The sequence below is a fragment of the Camelus bactrianus genome, chromosome 35 (genome assembly GCF_048773025.1).
Source record: "Camelus bactrianus isolate YW-2024 breed Bactrian camel chromosome 35, ASM4877302v1, whole genome shotgun sequence".
Taxonomy (NCBI): domain Eukaryota; kingdom Metazoa; phylum Chordata; class Mammalia; order Artiodactyla; family Camelidae; genus Camelus; species Camelus bactrianus.
This window is the reverse complement of record NC_133573.1, coordinates 16,532,247-16,554,494: the sequence shown is the minus strand read 5'-3', so window position 1 is coordinate 16,554,494 and position 22,248 is coordinate 16,532,247. Positions and strand designations below refer to the sequence as shown.

The following is a 22,248-nucleotide window of genomic DNA, read 5'->3' as shown; positions in this document are numbered from 1 at the left end:
TGTAAATTTATTTCCTTTTTGACATTGTGGAAATTATTAGGAGAACATTTTAAAACTTCTTATGATTTTGGATTTTTTTGGCTTAAGATTTTTTAAATCAATTTTTGCTATTATTGCATTGTGCTAAAAAATGACCTACTGACTACCTTTCAAGGTGCTAAAAAATGACCCACTGACTACCTTTCATAATATGAATATGTAACCCAGATTAGAATATAACTCATTTTGAATCTGCCATTTTCTTATCTCGAAATAATGCCACCATGGCCAAGGTAACTTTGTTGATTAGGATTACAGATAATTTTATTTTTCTGTTTAGGTTCGAGATGATGAAACCTTGCTTGGAAAAGTCTGTGGCAATGAAACCCTCTCTCACATTAAGTCCATTACTAATAGTATCTGGATGAGACTTAAAATAGATGCTTCTGTTGCAAGAGCTAGTTTCAGAGCTGTTTATCAAGTTGGTAAGAAAACTTTTGCCTTAATTTTTAGGTGTCTAATTTGCCTGACTGTAACATTTTCATTTCATGAAATAATTTAGTTATTTTATGTCCCCCAGTGATAAGGGGGAAATTCTAATACTAGTGTCACATTCTGGGATATCTTTATGCAGTTAGACTTTGCAATAAAATTGAAGGCAACAGTCGCTTATCTTTGGACAAACGCTACTGTCATTTTCATCCTTATAGCTTGTGGAGGAGAATTAACTGGAGAAGGGGTCATTCGCTCTCCCTTTTATCCTAATGTGTATCCAGGAGAAAAGATCTGTAGGTGGGTCATCCACCAACCCCAAAGCCAAGTCATCCTCCTCAACTTCACTGCCTTTGAAGTGGGAAGTTCTGTCCACTGTGATACAGACTATATTGAGGTAAGAACATTTGCATTTGATTGGATATTATTAAAAATATTATGTCATGTTATCCTCAAATCAGTTGCACGAAACAAAACTGGTTTGTACAGACCAGTATCTCTTAGGAATACAGATGCTAAAATCCTCAAGAAAATACTAGCTAACTGAATCCAGCAGCATGCAAAAAGGAGTATATACCATGACCAAATGGGATTTATCCCAAGAATGCAAGGTAGGTATAGGTCCAAAAATCAGTTAGTGTGAAATAAAATATAGGGGAAAAAAACCACATCATAACCTCGACAGATGTAAGAAAAGTATTTGACAAAGTCCAGTACCTTTTCATGATGGAAACACTCTACAAACCAAGAATAGAAGGGAGCTTCCTTAATCTGATAAAGGACATCTATCAAAACCCCACAGCTAACATCAACCTTAGTGATGAAACACTGATGCTTTGCTCCTATGGCCAGCAAAAAGACAAAGATGCCTGTTCTCACCACTTATATTCAACATTGTACTGGAAATTCTTGATAAAACAGTTAAACAAAGAACGGAAGTAAAATGAAATGAAAACAAAGGCGTACTAGCTCTATTCACAGAAAACATGATCTTGTATGTTGACAATTACAAAGAATCTGTACACAAACACACACAACTATTAGAACTAATAAATTCAGCATGTTGCAGAATCTAAGATCAGAATATGAAAGTCATTTCTTTTTCATAGCAATGAATAATTTGAAAATGAAATCAAAGAAAGAATTCCATTTCCAATAGCATAAAAAAGAATAAACATTAAGGAATATATCTTTAAAAAAGACGTGTAAAACTTGTACTCAAAAACTCCAAAACATCAGTGAAGAAAATTAGACCTAAATAAGTGGAAAGATGGCTCATGTGAATGGATTAGAAGACGATGTTGTTAATATGGCAATATTTCTCAAATTTATCTAAAGATCCAATTCAGTCCCTATGAAAATCCCAGCTGGCACTTCTGTAGAAATTCACAAGCTGATTGTAAAATTCTAGTGGAAATGCAAGGGAACTGGGGTAACTGAAAGCATTCTTTAAAAAGAACACCATTGGAGGATTCACAATTATGATTTTAAAACTCAGAACAAAACTATAATAATCAAAACAGTATGTTATTCTAGTAAAGATAAAAATATAGAGCAATGGAACAGAATTGAAAGTTCAGAAATAAATTCATACCTTTATGAACAATTGATTTTTGAAAAGGGTGCCAGGACATTTCAATAAGAAAAATATTTTTTTCAACAAATACTGCTGAATATGCACATACAAAATTATGCAACTGGAACCCTTCCTTGCACCATATACAAAAATTAACTCAAAATGGATCATAGACCTAAATGTAGGAGCTAACATGATGAAACTCTTAAAGAAAACAAAGTTTTTTGACCTTGGGTTAGGCAAAGCCTTCTTAGTTATGACACAAAAATCACAAACAACAAAAGAAAAATTGGAAAAATTGGACTTCCCCAAAATTAACCCAACTAATCTAATTTTTTTAAGTGGGTGAAGAATATGAATATATATTTCCTTAAAGAAGATGTACAACTAGTTAATAAGCACATGAAAAATAGGCTTAACATCACTAATCATCAGGAAAATACAAATCAAACCACAATGAGATGTTATTTCATACCCACTAGAATGACGATAATCAAGAAGTCAGATAATAACAAGAGTTGAAATTGGAACCCTTTTACACTTAAAGCCTGCTGGTTAGCATTTAAAAGGTATAGCTGCTTTGGAAAACAATTGGCAGTTCCTCAAATAGTTAAACATAGAGTTATCATTTGCTCCATCAATTCCACTTCTAAATGTGTACCCAAGGGAAATGAAAAAAGTATATATCTACACAAACATTTGTACATGAATGACTACGCTTGTTACTCATAGTAGCCAAACAGTGGAAACTACCTAAATGCCCATCAACTGATAAATGGATTAATGAAATGTGATGTATCCCTGCAACAGAATGCTATATGGCGTTAAAAAGAGATGAAGTAGTGACACACGCTACAACATGGATGAACTTCGAAGATGTTATGCTAAGTGAAAGAAGCTAGGCACAAAGAACGCATATTGTATGATTCTATTTATTTGAAATGTCTAGAAGAGGCAATCTGTAGAAACAGAAAATGGATTAGTGGCTTCCTGGAACCAGGGTTTGAGGTGAATGGGGGATAACTGCCAGTGAGCATGGAGTTTCTTTTGGGGTGCTTAAAATATTCTAAAATGGATTTTTACCATACTAATAAAACATTTTAGAAAAAAAATTTTTTTGATGCAGTTTTCCAAAATAAATATCTCTCAAAATACATTTAAAAAATTGTGGTTTTTTTGGTTTGTTTGTTTTGTTTTGTTTTGTTTTGCTTAGATTGGTAGCAGTTCCATTTTGGGTTCTTCTGAAAATAAGAAGTATTGTGGCACAGACGTACCGTCCCTTGTAACATCTGTGTACAATTTTCTTCATGTCATATTTGTGAAAAGCTCTTCTGCTGAAAATCATGGTTTCATGGCCAGATTTAGTACTGAAGCTTTGGGTAAGAGACTGACTCCTCAACTTTGCCTTTTGGGCTTGTATCAGAGAAGTGAACAATAGAAATAAATTATTATAGAAAATGAATTGACATTGTAGATGTTTGGTCATCTACACTGTAAAACTTTTAAAGCAGACTCAAAGGTAAAGAAAATATATATCTCCTAATCAGCTCATATTAATTGATGTATTAGTAAGGGGAAAACTAGGTTACCTTAAATGGCATAGAAGGAACATTTTTCTTTTTGATCTATTAAGAGGTTATGATCAGATTATTTTAGTTGGCATTCCAGGTAGCATTTTAGTTCCTTGTTCTAATAATCATTATTTTTATTTTAACAGCATGTGGACAAGTTCTTACAGAGTCAACAGGAAGCATTCAAAGTCCTGGCCATCCAAATATCTACCCGCATGGTGTCAACTGTACCTGGCACATACTAGTCCAACCTGGTCACTTGATTCACCTCCTATTCAGGGAATTTCATCTGGAGTTTCATTACAATTGCACCAAGGATTATCTAGAAATCTATGACGCTGAGTCTGACACATCTCTTGGGAGGTGATACTATTTCGTTTTTGTCTTTTTAACATAAAAACTTGCTTTCTTGCATGCCTGCTTCAGTGAAGGATGTTAAAATCCACCATGTTGTGTTATAAAAACCAGATGAGGTCAACACACTTCTCAATGACCATTTCTACATCATGACTCACTACTCTGTAGCCTTTGCCAATAGTAATTAAGTTTGATATATGAATATACCCATGAAGGCGTCACCAAAATCAAGCTAATGCACATGTGCATTACCCCCAAGCCTTCTTCCTGCCTGTTACAATTCCTCACTTCTACCCTTATCCTTTTCTGGGAAGCCACTCAGCTGCTTTCTGTCACTGTAAATTAGTTCACATATTCTGAAGTTGCATAAAAGTGGAATCATTCTGTATGTACTCATTTTTCATCTGTCTTTTCTCAGCATAATATTTCATTGAGCCCCTTGGATCTGAGGGTTTATAGTTTTAAGAAATTTGAAACAGTTTTGGCTGTCAGTTCTTGAAATGCTTTTTCTGTTTCCCCTCCACTTGGGACTCAGATTACATGTATCTTAGGCCATTGGCTGTTGTCCCACAACTCATCAATACTTTGTTCATTTGATTTTTGAGTCCTTGTTTTCTGTGCATTTCATTTTGGAAAGTTTCTATTACTTTGTATTCAAGTGCAATCATCTTTTCTTTTACAGTGTGCATTCTGCCGTTAATCCTACCAAACGCATTTTTTATCTTAGACATTGTAGTTTTCATTTCTAGAAATTCAGTTTGGGTGATGTTTTATATCTTCCATGTCTTTACACCTTATTTTTTTTTTCTTCTAGCTTCTTAAATCGGTGAGATACAGTTAAAACTATTTTGATGTCTTTGTCTGCTAATTCAGTCTTTGTGTCATTTCTTGCTATGCTTTGAATGATTAATGTTTCTTCTCATTATAGGTTATACTTTGTCCTTCTTTTCATGCTTAGTAGGATGCCAGACATTTTCAATTTTGGGCTTGTGCACTGGATTGCATTGCTATAAGTATTCTTAAGCTTTGTTTTGGAATGCAGTTAAGTTACTTGGAATCAGTTTGATCATTTACAGTTTTGCTTTGAAACTCTCTTGTCTGCTGTCTCTGAAGAGTCATTGTCCTTCACTGCTTCATATCCAATGTCTTGAGAGCCATTGTTTTATATATTCTGTCCAGATTTTCAGCTGTTTCTTATACAAGATTATGTAAGTCCAGTCCCTGTTATTACCTCTTTGCTGGAAATAGAAATCTCCTGATTTCTTTTTTTATTTCTTCTTTTTGTGTTTCAATTTCTTTTCCCTCATCCATTTTTTAAAGAATTTTTACTTTACCCATTGTTTCCGTAAACTTATTTTTTCTCCTAGTTTTTTCTTCTTCTTTACTTTTTGCTTTCTTGTCCTAATCTTTCAGTTTTCAGATTTCTTTTTCTTTTTTTTATCATACTTGACTCATAATCACTGAAAATATATAATCTTTGCTGAGTGACGTAAACTACAATGATCTTGTCCAAATTTGGCAGACCTGGGCATGTAGAGAGACATTTAAAATATTAATTCATCTCCCTTTGTTTTAATCAAAATATTAAATTATTTTAAAGACTTAAATGATATTATACACCAAATTTTTTTCTTCCTCAGAAATTAACATCCATTTCCCATATTTAATTCTTCCTCTTATTTTGGTTTCTTTCTTTTCTTTTCTTTTTTTTTTTTTTTTTTGCCTATCATTCCACTAGGTTGCTTTTATCACATGCCCTTTGAATTGAGATTTCTATTTCTTAGTCATTCTTACAAATGTGTCTCTAGATGAACTCTCATGACATAATGTCTTCTATTACAGTTAAACTTTTAGCCTAACTAGAATAGTTATTCTGAGTAAAATTGCTTTCTTCAGCAAAACCTTGGCATGGTTTAATAATCAGACTCAACCTCTGCATAGGGCCGTGATTTAAAGGGGATAGATTCCACCTATACAAGGCTTAATATTCCAGGCACTGTTCTAGTGTATATACAGTGTATTAACTCATAAAATTCTCAAAGCAACTCTATGAAGTAGGTACTGTCATCATCCCCATTTTACAGATGGGAAAACTGAGGCATAGAGGTTGAGTGATCCACTCAAAGTCACAAAACCTCTAAGGGAGAGAGCTGACTTTATGAGTTTATAATACATGGTTTCCCTTTGTTGTGTAAGTGTGTTCATTACATTTCTGTTAATATGTTCATTAATATGCTATATCGTCACCTGCTATAGCTTGTCATTTCTAATTTCATTAAGCTTCTTATATAGGATAAATCACATAGTTAGGCACACACCCACAAAAGTATTTAAAGGAGGTTGGCTGATCTTTAGCAACTTTGTAAATGTTTTGTGCTTGAAATATATTTGATTTTTAAGGTTAATAGGGGATATTATTATTATTGTTTTTACATATCCTAATTTTTGGTCCATCATTTCAGTGTGCTAAAAGTTTTCAACCTGTGTTCTTTCTTTGTTTCAAATAGGTATTGTGGAAAATCCATCCCACCCTCTCTTACCAGTGGTACCAACTCATTGAGGCTTCTATTTGTGGCTGACTCTGACCTTGCTTATGAAGGTTTTTTAATAGACTATGAAGCAATTGATACATCGTCAGGTAACAGAACAGCATTATATGCTTGGTTTCATTTGCTCCATTACAAAATAAGCTATGAGAACACTTCATGGCGAAGTCTGTGGGAACGTAATGAATGTAATGGACACAATGCATTTAGAATGAAATGCAGTGACTTCAGTGCCTGCATATCAAATATAGAGTAATGCCTAGGTAAGAGTATTTTATCAATGGCAAATTTTCCAATCTTGGTAATTGCACTGTGGTTTTGTAAGAGACTATGCTCTTAGGAGCAATAAGGCAATGGGAGCCAAACGTAAACATGTAGTAAATCTGGGTAAAAGGAACTGGGGAGCTTTTTCTTGCAACTTTTCTGTGAGATTCAAATTCTATCCAAATTAAAAGTTACTGAAGAGACTGAACACTTATTTTATGAAATTGGAAGAAGGACAACAACAGATAGAATAAGAAACTACTACGTGCAATTCTACGGCAGAAAATGAAAGCTTTCTTATCAAAATATACATTTCTAAATTTGACCTAATGAAACCGATCCTTTTCAGCATGTATTCCTTTTATTGTATTTTTCCCATTGCTTAATTCTCATCATTACTTTGCTCTTTGCAAATGCAGTGTGGGAAACAGACACCCTTTGGCAGCAGGGTCTTGAAGGTCAGACTTTAACCAGAGATGCCCCCTAGCCCCAAAGCCTGTGGGGTTTACGAGAGTGTCATGTTTCCTTAGACTCATGTTCCTCCCTGGGATGTATACCTTTTTAAAGAGTCTGGGTTTTCCTTTAGCATTACTATTTAGAAAAATATTTCATGAACCAAAATACTACCCATTGTAAGCATATGGGGATGATCGGGCTTCTCAAGCGTTTCACACCTTTGGATTGTTCCAGAAGCATGCAATTCTCAGACGCTCCCTTCAGACTGACCTGAGAGCCTTCCCCTGTGCCAGAGGTGTGCCCTCTGACACAGTCTTGCATCCAGAAATCCCCAGGTACTCATTTTTTAAGGCCCCCACTCCATTAAAAAAAAAAAAAAAAAGAAAAAGGTAAATTAATCTTCCACTTGGAGTCCCTACCAATTTCCTGTTTATTTCTCCTCAGAGTGGCTGGCCTCTGTTCTTCATTTCAGGCTGTTCTCTGTGATAGCTTGAGTTCTGTGTTTTGGAAACATGCCTTTGGGTTTCTCCAGACCCTGAGTGTGAAAAAAAAGCATACATCTTTCTCTCTGGTGGGCCCCACTCTCAGAGACAGTCCATTATTCAGCTCCAGCACCTGGGAAATTAAATCTCCAGAAAATACAATAACTTACATTACGCGATTGACATAGTCACTGGACTTTGTTCAGATTTTTAACATCCAGTAACCAGAACTGGCTTCTCAAGAAATTACAGTATGCGCACATTTTTTCATACTCCTGTGGTTTCATCTGCCTCGTATATTTGGCCCAAGCCACAACTGAATATTAGAGTAGGATTTGGAGCACGTCACTTGAACTCTCTGGGCCATAGTTTCTTCATCTGTAAAGTTAAAGGATTGGATTTGATGATCTTTGAGATGTCTTTTGGCTCTAATCAACTATGAATACCAGTTTAATTTGCTGCATGAATAAACTAGCTGTAACTTAGATAACATATGATGTGGGTGGGGCCTCCAAAAATATTGTGGAAATCTTTGTAACAAATGCAATAATATCTCTGCAATGACTAATACAGCTCTGCTGATAGCACGCTAGCTTGTCAGGCAATATATCTAGTGCTGAAAGACCCGAGTGCAATAGGAGTGCCCTGGTGGGGGTGTGTTAAATTTTAATTCAGAAAGAAAAGATACAGGGAAAATAAAAGTAGGTTGTGAAAAAAGGAAAAAATCAAGCTGGACGGAAACTGACCACCAAAGAGAACACAGGACAAGACAGGAGATAGAAGAGAAGAGGATTCTGAGGTGGCAAATGCTAAAGATGCTCCAGTCTGCCTCCCTGGGAGGTAATCACTACTGTGGCTCTGTTTGGTCCAGACAGGGGCTGAAATCACAGACCAGGGAGTGTTTGCTTTCCGTCCCAGGGCTGAGCCTGGCTGGTCGCCGTGTGCCTCCCTTTTGCTGGATGATGTCATCAGTCTGACCTCTGCTGTCAAATATTCTAAATAGCAATCGGACAGCTGGACCCAGGAAGCCTTATGGCACCCTCAACTTAGCATTTTGGAGCCTGTCTCGGTTTCCCATAGATGAGGACGTGGGTGATTGGCTCTCATGAATTGTTGAGGGCGCCCCTGCAGGACTGCTCAGGGAGGGACTGGACTCAGGAGACTGATGCAGGGCTTGGGCAAGTGACAGCCAGGCAGTGGGCTAGCCCTGCAGTCTGAGTGAGCTGCCCACCCAGAAATAGGGAGGTGTTGGGTGCTTCTTTTCCAGTTGTCATCTTATTTTTGATATTTTCTGCAGAACAAAACATATCATGGAAGAGGGTCAAGGGAAGCTCAATTACTGGCCCTCACCCTATTGGATTGCTCTAGCAAAAGTTATTTTTAGAGCAATCATGACAGTACTTGGTTGTTGATTTTTAGTCCCTCGGCACAACAGGTGTGAGTTTCTCTGCTGAAGTCTTTCCCGTCTTCATCTGATAAAGGTTAGGTTTTCTGACTTGCATCCAGTTACTTTTCCATCTGTAGTTCATACTGTGGGGATATGATGTCAGCCCCTAAATATGTGTTTGGGAGGAAACAGATCGGCTCCTGGTCATTACTTTGACTCCCTCCCTCATCTCTGTTTCTGACTTCATCCAGATGTGCCTGGGGAAGTGGAAACAAAGAACTAACAAGAAAATGTTCCTGGGTAGAAACTCTTCAGAATTTCTTAGTAACTTATGAAACTAGGTTTGAAGTGTTTGCTAATTTAGAGTACAAAATATTTGAATTCTGAGAGAATATAATTGATTAGTTAGCTTTAGTAATTTAAACTGCAGTTTCATTTTCTGTTAACATCTGCTGCATCTACATGAATATAATCCTACCAAGAGGGGACTTTAAAGGGATAAGAAAAAATAGAGAAATGTACTTTACACATTTTTCTACTTTAATATTAGATGAAAACTCATGTAACACCAAGTCCATGAAACAGTCATGACTCCTTAGTGGGTCATGAAATTATCTTATTAGATTGCTACGTACATTTTTTAAAAGTAGGGAATAGAACAAAAAAGAATAGACTGGAAAATATCAGAACTTACCATGCAAAGTTTGGCATCACTTCATGAAACCTGTTTGAATTTTCTGTGCGTGTGCCTGATTGATGTAAGCGTATTTTTATGGTGTGTCAGAAAGTTCAGAACACGAATCTAGCCCAATTACCTTATTTTTCAAATGAGGGAAGTTGAAGTCCAGGATTGAATTTATCCTCCCAAGAATACACAGCCAGTTGGTTTAGAAGCCAAATCCAAACAATCCAGTCCAAACATCGAGTCCATTTGTTTTACCATTTCTGGACTAGCTCTCAGAAATGCCCCAGATGAACTGCACATGGTGTGGCTCGTAACATTCCATTTGGAGCTATGCTAGAACCATGGTGGACTGTATATATGTTTTGCTAAGAAAAGAGCTTTACAGATGTTTGGGGAAGCGGTTAGGGGGCATCAGAACCACATCTATATTAGATTAAAAAGTGGGCTCTCCCAACCTCCTCATTCCCAGGTCAGAGCTCCTACCTACCCAACAGTGAGTGTTTAGTACTGTTTTCCATCAGTCATCCTGGAATGAGTCCACAAGAGGCATCTAGGAGCGAGAAGTCACGAAATGATTACTAGAAGGGCAAATGAGTATTTCTTAAGAGGAAATGAATGGAGAGGGGTATCCTTATTGGAAAACTTTAAACCTGTGGAGCAGTGTTCCCAAACTCTAGTGTTCGTTGGGAACTTGAGTGGGGTTTTCTCATCACAAATTCAGGTATCAGGACCCCACCCAGAAATTCTGATTCAAATAAGTCTAGGGTAGGTTTTCACCAAGCAGTTCCAGTGGTTCTAATGGAAGTTTGCCATTTATCAGAGACTCTGAAAGTTAAGCCTTACTTAGCCCCATGCATTGCTATAGAATTATAACTGGGGTATAATGGTGGGTTGCACTGTAACTGCTCATGGTGAAAAGTACTTTCTATGATACGGTGAAGGAAAAACTGAAGACGAAGTCAGAAGCCACGGTTCTAGTCCCGGCCTTGCTGCTAACTTGAAGTGCTTTGGTCAAGTCACAAGCCTCTCTGATTCTTTCCATCCAGCTTGAATTCTGTATTTCCTACTCTGAAATATTCAGATATTTTCCCTCTGGAAGAATTTTTAGTAAGTCTATTGATCTTTTAAAGATTTACATTCTCATTAGTCAGTATTTTCTCATATCTTTGTATATATGGATACCTCAGCACTTCCCAGCTCAGGAGATTTCCAATTTAATTTCTCATATTTCTTAGTCCTTAGAATGAAACTGCTAAGCAGAACATTTAATTGTGATCATCTTAGTTTTCCACTCACCTTCTTTTCTAAATTGACATTTCATACTGAGAGAAACCGGGGTTATTAGCACAAGATTTGGAAAGGGAGGGTTTGGGTGTGAATCTCACCTTTGCCAGGTCTGAACTAAGTGATTTTTCAGAACTTAATCTCCAGGAGACTCAGATCCTTCCTGTGTTCTTCTCTAAAAAGTGGAGATTATAATGCCTGACTGTTTCACACGGTTGGGGGAAAAAAAGCGTAGACATTTCCTGTGAAAATTGACAAAACAGCTGTAAAGCACTACGAATGTGCCAGATTTAAGATAGAATTACTGATACCCAAATACAGGTTTACAGTAGCTGCTTTACTGATTTCGCTTACATCATATTCGTTAGAATTGATATCTGCATGGGGGAAAAAAAAAGCCATGACTGTGACCGCCGAGCAGAAAATTTCAGGGAAACATTAGATTTTGGTTAGGGAGGCTTCTTTCCTTGTGGAGACACTGAACCTGTAATTTTATCTTCTCTCAAGTCTTGACTTTGAAGAATGTTAAACCAAATATGCCAGTAGAGGCTGATGCTGGTTCGTGGGCTGATTATTTATTTAGCACATGTCTAGGAAATCTGAGGCCACAGGGATTTATGCAGACACAAGATGTCTTCATCAGTGACTTCAGGAAGCTCCGCCTATAGGTTGATCACTAATGTAACTGGATACTCACATAAGTTACCGCACAAGGCAAAGCAGGGAGGTGGTGGGGCAGTTACCCGTAATCTAGGGTCTCCCGGGGAGATTCATTCTTCTCTCCACAGCATGAGTGTTTCCCGTTCCTGGCACCCAAATCGTATGGGACTGATATCATCATTGCCTTTTGAGTTGGAGGATTATCCGTGTTTTGCATTTTCCCTTTGATAACGAACTGAATGCTACATTACTAAACCTTATTTAAAAGTGCTTATTAGAAGCAGATACACATTGTGAGTTTTAGAAGAATATAATTTTGTGATTTTGTAGTGGTCCACAGAAGACATTTGTGTATTTTTCTCTTTTCTTCCTTTTTTTTTGACTTTGCTCAGAAAGAAAGTTATGAGAGGCCTTCTAATAGCTGTCTTTGATCCTTAGAGATGAGCTTTTCCACTGCTAGTTCAGTTGAACATAATGGATGGGAGAAACCTACTTTTATTCTTCATCTCTTTGTAAATGTTGTTAGACCATAATCAAAGACAAACTGCCATTGGATATGAGTTTCCCTTTGGCGACATAAGATATAGACAAAAGACATTTTTTATGTTTGCATTTTGTGTTGAGGTAAAAAGCATCATGGCAACACATGAATATCCTTTGATGGGAATATATTCAATTTTAATTATTTGTGGTTTTTTGCAAAGCATAAGAGGAAGCCAAAGTCTAGCATATTCTTAGTATCCTGCCTGTGAGTGTAAGCCTGCTATTTCTCAACAGCAATATTATTCTACAAAGAGCAGTTTACACTGTCAGGGGACGAACATGTGAACACTGTACAGATTTCAGTGTTAGTTTAGAGGAGTTACTAGCCTTTCAAGAAATAGACACGTTAAATTCAGAGAACAATCCTTTGTCTCTCTATAAAATTAGATACGTGAATCTCATAAAGCTACAATCAAATCTTAATAGTAAATATTCTATCATTTAATATTTATAGCAGGTACAGCTTCAAAAATATTTTTTATTTCTCTATAATAAAAAATAAATAATTTTATTTATTCTGATTTTAATCTCTGAATTATTTATTGGATTTCTTTTGGAAAATTCAACCTGTCTTTTGCACAGAACTTTCACTTCTTTTAATATAACACAGACTTCCATTTTGTAATTTCATAAAGTGAAATTCATTTGTAATTTTAACAAATGTGTATAAATGTGTAAACACCACTCTGTTCAAGACCCAGAACACTTTTGTCATCTCAGGAAGTATCCTAGAGACCCTTTGATGGACCCGTCCACATCCTCCGCCCCACCAACTAACTACAGACCTTGTCCTTATCACTGTAAGTTAGTTTTGCTTGTTCAGAAGGCAGATAGGAGTGGGAACACACAAGATGCATCCTTTTATGTCTGACTTTTTTTTATTTAACATGATGCTTCTGAAATTTGTTCATGTCATTCTATTTATAAATGGTTCTTTTCTTTTCATTACTAAATAGCCTTCCTGTCTGTGGATATATCTTAATTTGATTATCCATTCACCTGTATTTGGATAGTTGGTTTGTTTCCAGTTTTTAACTATTATTGGAAAATTTGCTGCTACGAACATTGATGTGTAAGTTTTTTGTGGACTTACGGTATTAGTTCTCTTGGGTAAATACGTAAAAGTAGAATTTCTGAGTTTCTAGTAATGCTGTGTTTAATATTATGAGAAACTGCCAGCTTTCGTTGTCCCAAAGTGGTTACACCATTTTACATTCCCACCTGCAATGAATGAGAATTCTACTTCCTCCACTATTTTTTTTCACCAACTCTTGGTTTTGTCAGTCTTTTCATTTTAGTCTCCAGTAGTTCCATAGTTGTGCCTCATCATTGTTTTAATTTGCAAGACTCTCGTGACTAATAGTGCTGAGTACTTTTTCGCATACTTATTAACAATTCATATATCTTCTTTTGGGAAGTGTCCAGTGAAATGATTTTGCTCATTTTTGTGTGCTATTTGTCTTATTATTGTCACATATTATGTGTTCTGGGTATATGTATGTCCTTTGTCAGATAAATGTATTGCAAGTATTTTCTCTCATTGTGTGCAGCTGGCTTTTCATTTTTCTCAGTGGTATCATTTGAGGAGCAGAAGCCTGGTGTGTCCTAGTTTCCTTCTACAGTTAGTGTGTTTCTTTTTTGGATTTTGTCTGAGAAATCTGTGCTTACTGAAGTTGTGAGGATTTTCTGTGCATTCTTCTACAAGTTTTATAGTGTGAGATTTTACATCTGTTTATCATCCATTTTGAGTTAATTTTTCATATAATATGAATTATGCATCCAACATTGTTTGTTTAGCAAATGGTATTTAATTGCTCAAGCACTACTTGTTGAAAAGAATCACCTTTTTGCACTGAATTACCTTTGCATAGTTGTTGAAAATCATTTGCCCATGTACCTGCTTCTGGAATGGCTGTTCTATTCCTTTGATCTGTATCTCTACCCCTATGACAGTAGAATCCACTACTTAATATTATGTAATTTTATGGAGTATCTTAAAATCAGGAAGTGTAAATCATCCAGATTTTGCAAAATTATTTTGGCTATCCTAGACTTTTTACACTTCCATAGACATTTTAGAATCACCTTTCCAATTTTTACTAAAAAGCAAGACAAAACAAAGAACAAACAAAAATACAAACTTATTGGGAATTTGATAAAGATTATATTGAATTTATAGATGAATTTGGGGACAAAGTGCATCTTAAGTTGAACCTTCCAATCCATTAACATATTTTACTTCTCTATTTTATTCAAATATTAGGAAATTTCTTTCAATAATATTTTAAAGTTTTCTATAGAGTTTTTGTTTATTTCCATTAAATTTATTATCAAGTGTTTCATGTTTTTATGCTGTTGTAAATGGTACTTAAAATTTTATTTTCCAGTTTGAATAATTTTTGTAAATTAAATTGATTTTTGTATAATTGTCTTGCATCCTATAACCTTGTTAAACTCAGTTATTAGTTTTAGGAACTTTTTAGCATATTTCTTAGTTATTTTACATAGATGATCATGTCTGTGAATGAGGACAGTTTTCTTTTTTCCTTTTCGGTATCTTACAATTGACTTAACTCCTTGTAGCAAATTTAATGTTTTTCATAAAAGTTGGGAAAATTCTAGTGTCCCTTTCTTTCTTTCTTTCCTTTTTGCTTTCTCTCTTATTCTCGTTCTCTTCTCTTTCTGGGTCTTTAATTACATGTGTGCTAGACTATTTGCTATTTCTGTTTTTTTAGGGTTTTTGAGACTCCATTCATTTTTCTGCAGATTTTTTTTCTCTTTGCTCTTCAGATTAAATAATTTCTATCAGTACGTCTTCACGTTTACTCGCCTTTTTCCTTCTGCTTCCAGTTTTCTATTAGGCCTACCCGTGATATGTTTTTAATCTCAGTATACTTTTAAGCTACAGAATCTCCATGTAGTTCTCTTTAAGAGTTTCACTTTTGTTGCTAAGATTCCCTACTTATTTACTCATCGAGACTATATCTTTCTTTAAGTCTTTGAATATATTTCTCATAGTTGCTTCAAAGTCTTTGTCTGCTAATCCAACATTTGGGTCATCTTGAAGTCCCAAGATTAGTATTTCCCTGACTATGGTCACATTTTTCTTCACTACTGACCACATTTTTTTTCCTTGGCTATGATCCATATTTCTCCATTTACTTGTACAGATAGCAATTTTTGAGTTTTACACTAAATATGGTGAATGATACGCTGTAGAGACTCTGGATTTTCTTAGCTCCCTCTGAAGCTTACTGGCCATTCAGTAATGGCTTTGTACTACTTTGCACTACTGTAGGTTTGTATTTTTTACTTGTTAAGGTATATTTGTGAAGACGTATAGGTGTTTCTCCTAAGCCCTTCTAACTTGGTAGGTCTCAGCCTCTAAGTTCGGTCACTCTTGCAGGTCTTGTCAAGACTTAGACTTCTACTTTGTTAGAGAAGCTCTAGAAAAGGCCTGCTCCTGATCATGGTCTTCGCTCAGAAAGGTATAGCCTTTCTGGTATCTCAGCTGGATGCCTGAGGTCTTAATGAGGTACCCCATTCTGACTAGGAGAGGACTCCCAAATCTGCCGTCATTGCTCTGGCCTCCAGTATCTTGTTTCTGCGTCCAGCCTAGTAGGAGCTACTCTCCGGCATGACTTTTGAAATCTTACCTCACATGTGCCCAGTCCAGGCTCTGGCAAGAAATCATAGGGAAGTTTACACAGATGTCTGGTTCTCCTCTCTGAATACTTCTTCCTCACTGGAGCATTTCCCTGCAGTTCTAGCTCTTTTGGAAGCCTAAACCCCGATCCCTGCTTCCTCAGCTCAACAGGACTGCCATTCATTACTTTGGCTTCAGCAAACAGCTACGTTTAGAAAATTCTGCCTGGATAAACAGCCAAGGAAATCAAGAGTCCTGCCTGGTGAATTTTCTTTCTTTAAGGATCACAGTCTTGGACTGCCTGTTGTCCAGGGCCTCATGTATTTTGTCCAGTGTTACAGTTGTTATGAGGAGGGGCTTGTCTAGTATAGTTACTTGTCATGTCTGGATACAGAGATTCCTACAATTTAAATTCAGTGAACATTACAAAAGATTAAAGAATCACAACCTACCTAGGAGAGAGGATAGCAAGGAGAGAGGGAGAAAATGAGGTGAGAAAAGTGGAGGGAGAAAGGATGGGGTAGAGAGAATGGGAGGAAATTAGATATTTGTCCCACCCGCTCTTAGTTTTCAGTACAGTAGGTAGTATAGTTTTAACAAATATTTACTAGATGTGATCTGAGCCAGGCACTGTGGTAACAGTTATTAATGGTTCATAAGGTCTTTTTCATATTTCAAGGGCTAACAGAGGAAATATACTCACATGAAAACATATGTTTGGGGTTCAAGTTGCTATTTGAATAAAGTTTTATTGAGCACAAGAAAATTCATTCTGCTTGACTGGGAAAGGTCTGACAGAGGGAGTGATATCTGAATTTGACTTGAAATGGCAGGTAGGAGTTTATTCGTTAAAGGTGTGTTGGCAAGGGTGGAGGGTTGTTAAATATAGCTGTTAGACAAAGAGAAAAATGCGAAGACCATTTGAATACCTCAGGGACTGTGTTCACCTTTGTGCCAGCAACAGAAGAGAAGTCAGCTGTGGAATCAAGATTTCAGTAGGGATTCAAGAACAACCCCCAACTGTGCCACAGTAATCACTCCCATATGGACAAGGTGGAGGGAAATTAGTCATCCTTACTTGTCAAAAATTTCATTAAAATTTCCTTTACCTCCGAACCTGATTATTCACCCCATTCTCCTGCAGGCCAATTGCAAATTGTATTCAAAATATTCAGTGCAATTGTAGTTCCCGTCTGGGAGTACCATGGGAAAGCAAGGAACATCATCTCTTTAAGAATAAGTGACATGAACAGATTGTTTGCTCTAGGTATTTGATTTATTGACAAAAGCTATTGGATTGTGGGGGTGGTCAATGAGTCTGTAAGTTCGGCCAGCTCAGGGAGACTGGGGCATAGCCTTCATCGACTGTCCATTTGATCCATACATTTTAATCTTTGTAACACTCATTACCGGGCCTGAAATACTTAAAATACCACCACTTCACACACACCCTGCCTCTCTCCCACCTTCTCCTGTTTTCTCTCTGCCTTTCCCCTCCCTCCCTCCCTTCCTTCTATTCTTCTTTCTTCCTTGACATTTGGAGAAATATCTTGGCAGACAATAGAAAAGTATAGAAAAGTATACAATTCATCTCTGAAATTAAATATTGCTGTTGATGCCTTCAATAAATTAAGCCTTGATTACTTGCTATTTAAAATAGAGTAAACCAAATATGTGGCACCTGCTTGTTACTCTAAGGACTATACATAGATAGTAGGACCTGTCACTTTTCCTGTGCATCTCTGTGCTCTCAAAACCAATGGTTCCTCTTTTCTTTTCTGAGTATGATTATACAGCTGCAACTGAGGGAAATGACACATCTAAACATCCTCATTTTCCTTTTTATTCATCACAAAGAATAGTTTATTCTCCTCCAAAACCTTTCCATCAGAGACCCATGTCTACTCCTGGATCCTAGGTTTATGTTATTACCGGATACAGTTGAAGATGCATTAAGAATGCATTGGAACCAGATTTGCTTTGGAAAATATCTGAGGTTTAGAGGGCATAGGAGACTGAGTGGGCATGTTAGTGGACAGAGTCTGAAGGACTGAATAGGTCAAGTCAAAGCTGTTAAAGTAGAAGAGTTAGTAGTCATTCAGGGCATAAAATTAACCAGGTACTATGTAAATGTTTTATAGGAATGATCTAATTTATTCCTCACGTGTGTGCTCTGTTTTACTTACACTTTTCTGTTCTATTTTAAAACATAATGTTGGTCACTACCATTTACTGAGCACATACCATGTGCCAAGCCCCTGAATTGCATTTTCTCTGACCCTTATTCAAAGAGAGTTACCATCTCCATTTCGGAGACGAGACTCAGAGGTGCAGTAACTTCCCTAAGGTCGTCTGGTTTGTCAGTGTGTGAGCTGGGCATGGATTCAAGGTCACTTTGACCCCCGAGTCTCACCTCCTGTTCTTTTAACCATGTGGCTGAGGACTGGCTCCGTCACTTCTCATAAATGCGTGCTTTGGCAAAAACACATTTTAAAGAAAGGTTACCAAAAAAAAGAACAAATATGAATTATTTCTAGGCCTCCCTCTGTGATTTCTGTAGTTGAGCCACATTTTTAATGTTTATGATCATTTGCATGGATTAGAAAAATTAGAGCACTTCCAAGAGCCAAAAAATTGTGATCACATGTAACAACTTCCACTCCATAGCTTAGGTTTACTGTGAGTAATTGTTTTTGCCTTTGAGATTTCAAAACCTTTGTGGCGAGAGGAAATCATTCTTTGAACATCCCAGAAAGGTCTATCGAAATCAAGTACATTGACGTAAATTAATAAAGTGTATGTTACTGAATGTCTTGTACATATGGTACAATATTTTTTATTTTCTGTCTTTTGCTCTGCTTTTTTTCCCCCCCACAGCATGCTTGCAAGACTATACAGATGAATCTGGGACTTTCACTTCTCCAAACTTCCCCAATAATTACCCCAACAACTTGGAATGCGTTTACAGGATTACGGTGGAAACCAGCCAACAGATTGCATTACACTTCACACACTTCTCCCTGGAGGAGGCCATTGGTGGAGTATGTGTAGCAGATTATGTGGAAATCAAGTAAGCACCTTTATTTCATCATAATCTTTTTCATTCCTTATTTCTATATTTTTGAGGAAAAAAAATAGAGAAATTTTCTGTAAAAGCTCCCTTTTGTGCCGTTTCTTGCAAGATACAAAGTTTGTCATTTGGAGCCTGGCTTAACAGTAGGCAAACAGAAAGTTGTGTAAGATTCAGTGGTTATTTAGAATTGATTATTTTATTGGGAATATTTGAAATTAAATTTCAGATTTCAGTTGGGCAGAGTAAACAGATGTACTGTTGCACTGAAATTAGATAACTTCCAATTCAAATGCTGAATATCTACTTTCTTTATGTACAATCAACTTAAATTTTAGGCTGTTTACTGTCCATTTAGTCTATCACAAAAATGATGGTAAGATAACGTTTTCACAAAGTCTTTTTGTGTTCAAATAATAAAAGTTTAGGCTTGAGAAATTCGGTGTAAGGCATTTTTTTCTTTAATTCTTTGGTGCTTTGAAAAAATGAGTTAAAAATTTATATTTTCAGTGAAGGTCAGTTAAATTATATATTGGTATCTTCCCAGATCATTATACTGAATTAAATTAGACTAACCAATTTGGGGTGCGCCTGCATTAAATTTTTTATTTGGCATTTCAAAAGCCTAGAAATTATACTATTTTAGAATAAATTTGTTCTATGATGTAAAATAAGGTGCTAAAATAATAAATCACAATCATGTCATATAATGCTAAAATAACATAATTTTCTTAATTTTCAGCAATCATTGGACTTTAATGTTGAGTGAAACTTTTTTTAGGCTTAAAACAGTTATGGATAATAAATTAGATTAAGGCCCCAAAAGTTCTTGAGGAGAGAGTTATTTTCAAAATTTTGTTTAACTATGTCAAATATATTTAATATGATATATTAAATTTTGAAAATTTTCAAACTAGAAGAAAAGCATTGAAGTTTTCTCTGTAAAATTAAACAACATTTGTTTGTACTGTTAGTAATTATGGTCTCATTATCCTGTGTTCTCTGACACATTTTCCAGATGCTTTATTGGCGAGAAAGAGGATTAAACACTTCCTCTTCAGTTTGTAGTTGGTTCTATAAAATGTCGTGCCAACCATAAACGATGGTTATTCTATAAGTTATTCAAATACTGTTTAATGAAGGGAAACATTGAAAACTTGAAATTGTTTTTAGAGTGTCTTTGAGAGAGGTTGACTGACAATCTGATCTGTTTCTGGTCTCAAAGTTCAACGAATGTAAATGTTTATATAGTAATATTATCAGTGACCTAATAAACAAGCCTGTCTGTATTTGGTCACAGTAATGGAGGCTATGAATCTTCACCATCCCTGGGAAAGTACTGTGGCTCAAATCCACCCCCAAGCATCATCTCCCAGAGTAACAAACTCTGGCTAAAGTTTAAGAGTGACTTCTTTGGCTCTGGGACTGGATTCTCAGCTTCCTGGGATGGATCGTTGACAGGTAAGGAGCAAAGAGTTGCCTTTTGTTGGCAAGTCCAGTCTGATGGGCTTCTTGATTCTTGGATTGCCATGCTATTTTTTTTCCCCGGCTGTATTTTGTGAGTACTATTTGTAATAAACTTCAACATTGTGAATATTTCTGAACTAGCAGCAGCCGTTTTGTTTTTGCTTTTATTTTTGAAGGACAAAATAAGGGAAAGTGTTCTTGTTCCCTGGTGTAGTTCATCAAGCTGGTCATCTTGGTTGTGAATTAGGACTGCAGGCTAGCTACTCTTTGGTGGGGCAGTTTTGTTTTGCAGTTTGGTTTAGAGGAGAGTCACTGGTAGCACCAGTTTGATATAGTAGTAAAGAGTCTGTTTTACTGGGAAGAAAAGGATGTGTGTCACCCCGTCTCTTTCCCGTGCAGGTTGTGGGGGCAACCTCACCACTCCCACCGGCGTGTTCACCTCTCCCAACTACCCGATGCCCTACTACCACAGCTCTGAGTGCTACTGGTGGTTGAAAGCCAGCCACGGGAGTCCGTTTGAACTGGAATTTGAAGACTTTCATTTGGAGCACCATCCAAACTGCACTTTCGACTATCTGGCTGTATGTGTGAAATTTCAGTTGTGTCCCTTCACTGCTCCCATCTCGCCCAACACACAGAAATGCATCACTTATTTTTCTTTTTGCGATTCAGGAAAAGGCAACATGTAAACAAAATATTCGTATTTAAAAATTTAAACAAAAAAATTAAAAGAAAATTGGATGAAAATAACCCAAGTACGGCATGCATTAATGAATGGCTTGGTATACTAAGTATTTAAAATATCTTGTATATGAACTATTAAGATATATTTTAAGTCTCCTGAAAGGAGTTACGAGATTTATCATAATTATTATCCATATCATTTCTGTATATGCATTGAAAAATAACAATCTAGAAGACTGTATTGATGAATTAGAGAAGATAATTGAAGTCATTAAACTGGGAATTTTTACAGTACCACCAAGTCACCCTCTCCACTAAAAAATGATCTAAATAAAAAATGCACTAAAATGTCATAAACGGTAAACTATGAAATCAAAAAGCAAGGAAGGCTACTGATAATGGCTGTGATCTCAAAAATAGTAATAATCTTTGATTTTCAGTGCTTACATTTCAACAGGGGCTCACTCCCTCACTTCTATACACAGCCATGGCTGCATGGCCTGAGTTCACGGCTCAAGTTTACAGACATTTAAATTCAGTCCTAAAACATATTCTGATCCAGGGCTATTCTTTGGTTGTATCGTGTATGTATTTCTCCCCCACTTCTTGAGGATTACAGAGTCCTTTAGGTAATGTTTATAGTCATAATCATCTGACATTTAACATGTTTTATTAAAGGTGTATGACGGGCCAAGTACCAACTCTCATTTGCTAACTCAGCTTTGCGGGAACGAGAAACCGCCTGTCATTCGTTCCAGTGGAGACAGCGTGTCTTTAAAACTGAGGACAGATGAAGGTCAGCAAGGAGGCGGCTTCCTGATTAAATACCAGCAGAGTAAGTGTATATACTGGTTGCTCCGTGCCTGTACTGAGGTCTTCAGTCTCTTGATGAATGAGACCAACTGAAATAACACAACCCACTGGTTTGAGTAACTAAAATCAATCTTGGCTCCTTATGAGAAAAATTTAACTCTGTTTGAGGGAGAAGTGCTTATATGTTGAATTTAAAATCATGTGGCTAAAGCACATGGTAAGCTAGAGAAACTTAGAAAAGGAATGTGCTGAGATAGTTGCCATTCAGCTAAAGATCAGTGAGGTA

At 36.5% G+C, this 22,248-nt stretch overlaps 1 protein-coding gene across 1 annotated transcript in view; it reads left to right on the top strand.

Annotated features, from left to right (window-relative positions):
• Positions 1–22,248, top strand: part of CUBN (cubilin) — a 273,800-nt gene that overhangs the window by 50,899 nt on the left and 200,653 nt on the right. The window contains exons 18-26 of the mRNA XM_074358517.1: positions 320–464; positions 690–868; positions 3,261–3,426; positions 3,765–3,981; positions 6,483–6,613; positions 18,806–18,998; positions 20,299–20,459; positions 20,865–21,046; positions 21,828–21,984. Coding sequence (XP_074214618.1) covers positions 320–464; positions 690–868; positions 3,261–3,426; positions 3,765–3,981; positions 6,483–6,613; positions 18,806–18,998; positions 20,299–20,459; positions 20,865–21,046; positions 21,828–21,984 — 1,531 coding nt within the window. The remainder of the gene's footprint in view (positions 1–319; positions 465–689; positions 869–3,260; positions 3,427–3,764; positions 3,982–6,482; positions 6,614–18,805; positions 18,999–20,298; positions 20,460–20,864; positions 21,047–21,827; positions 21,985–22,248) is intronic.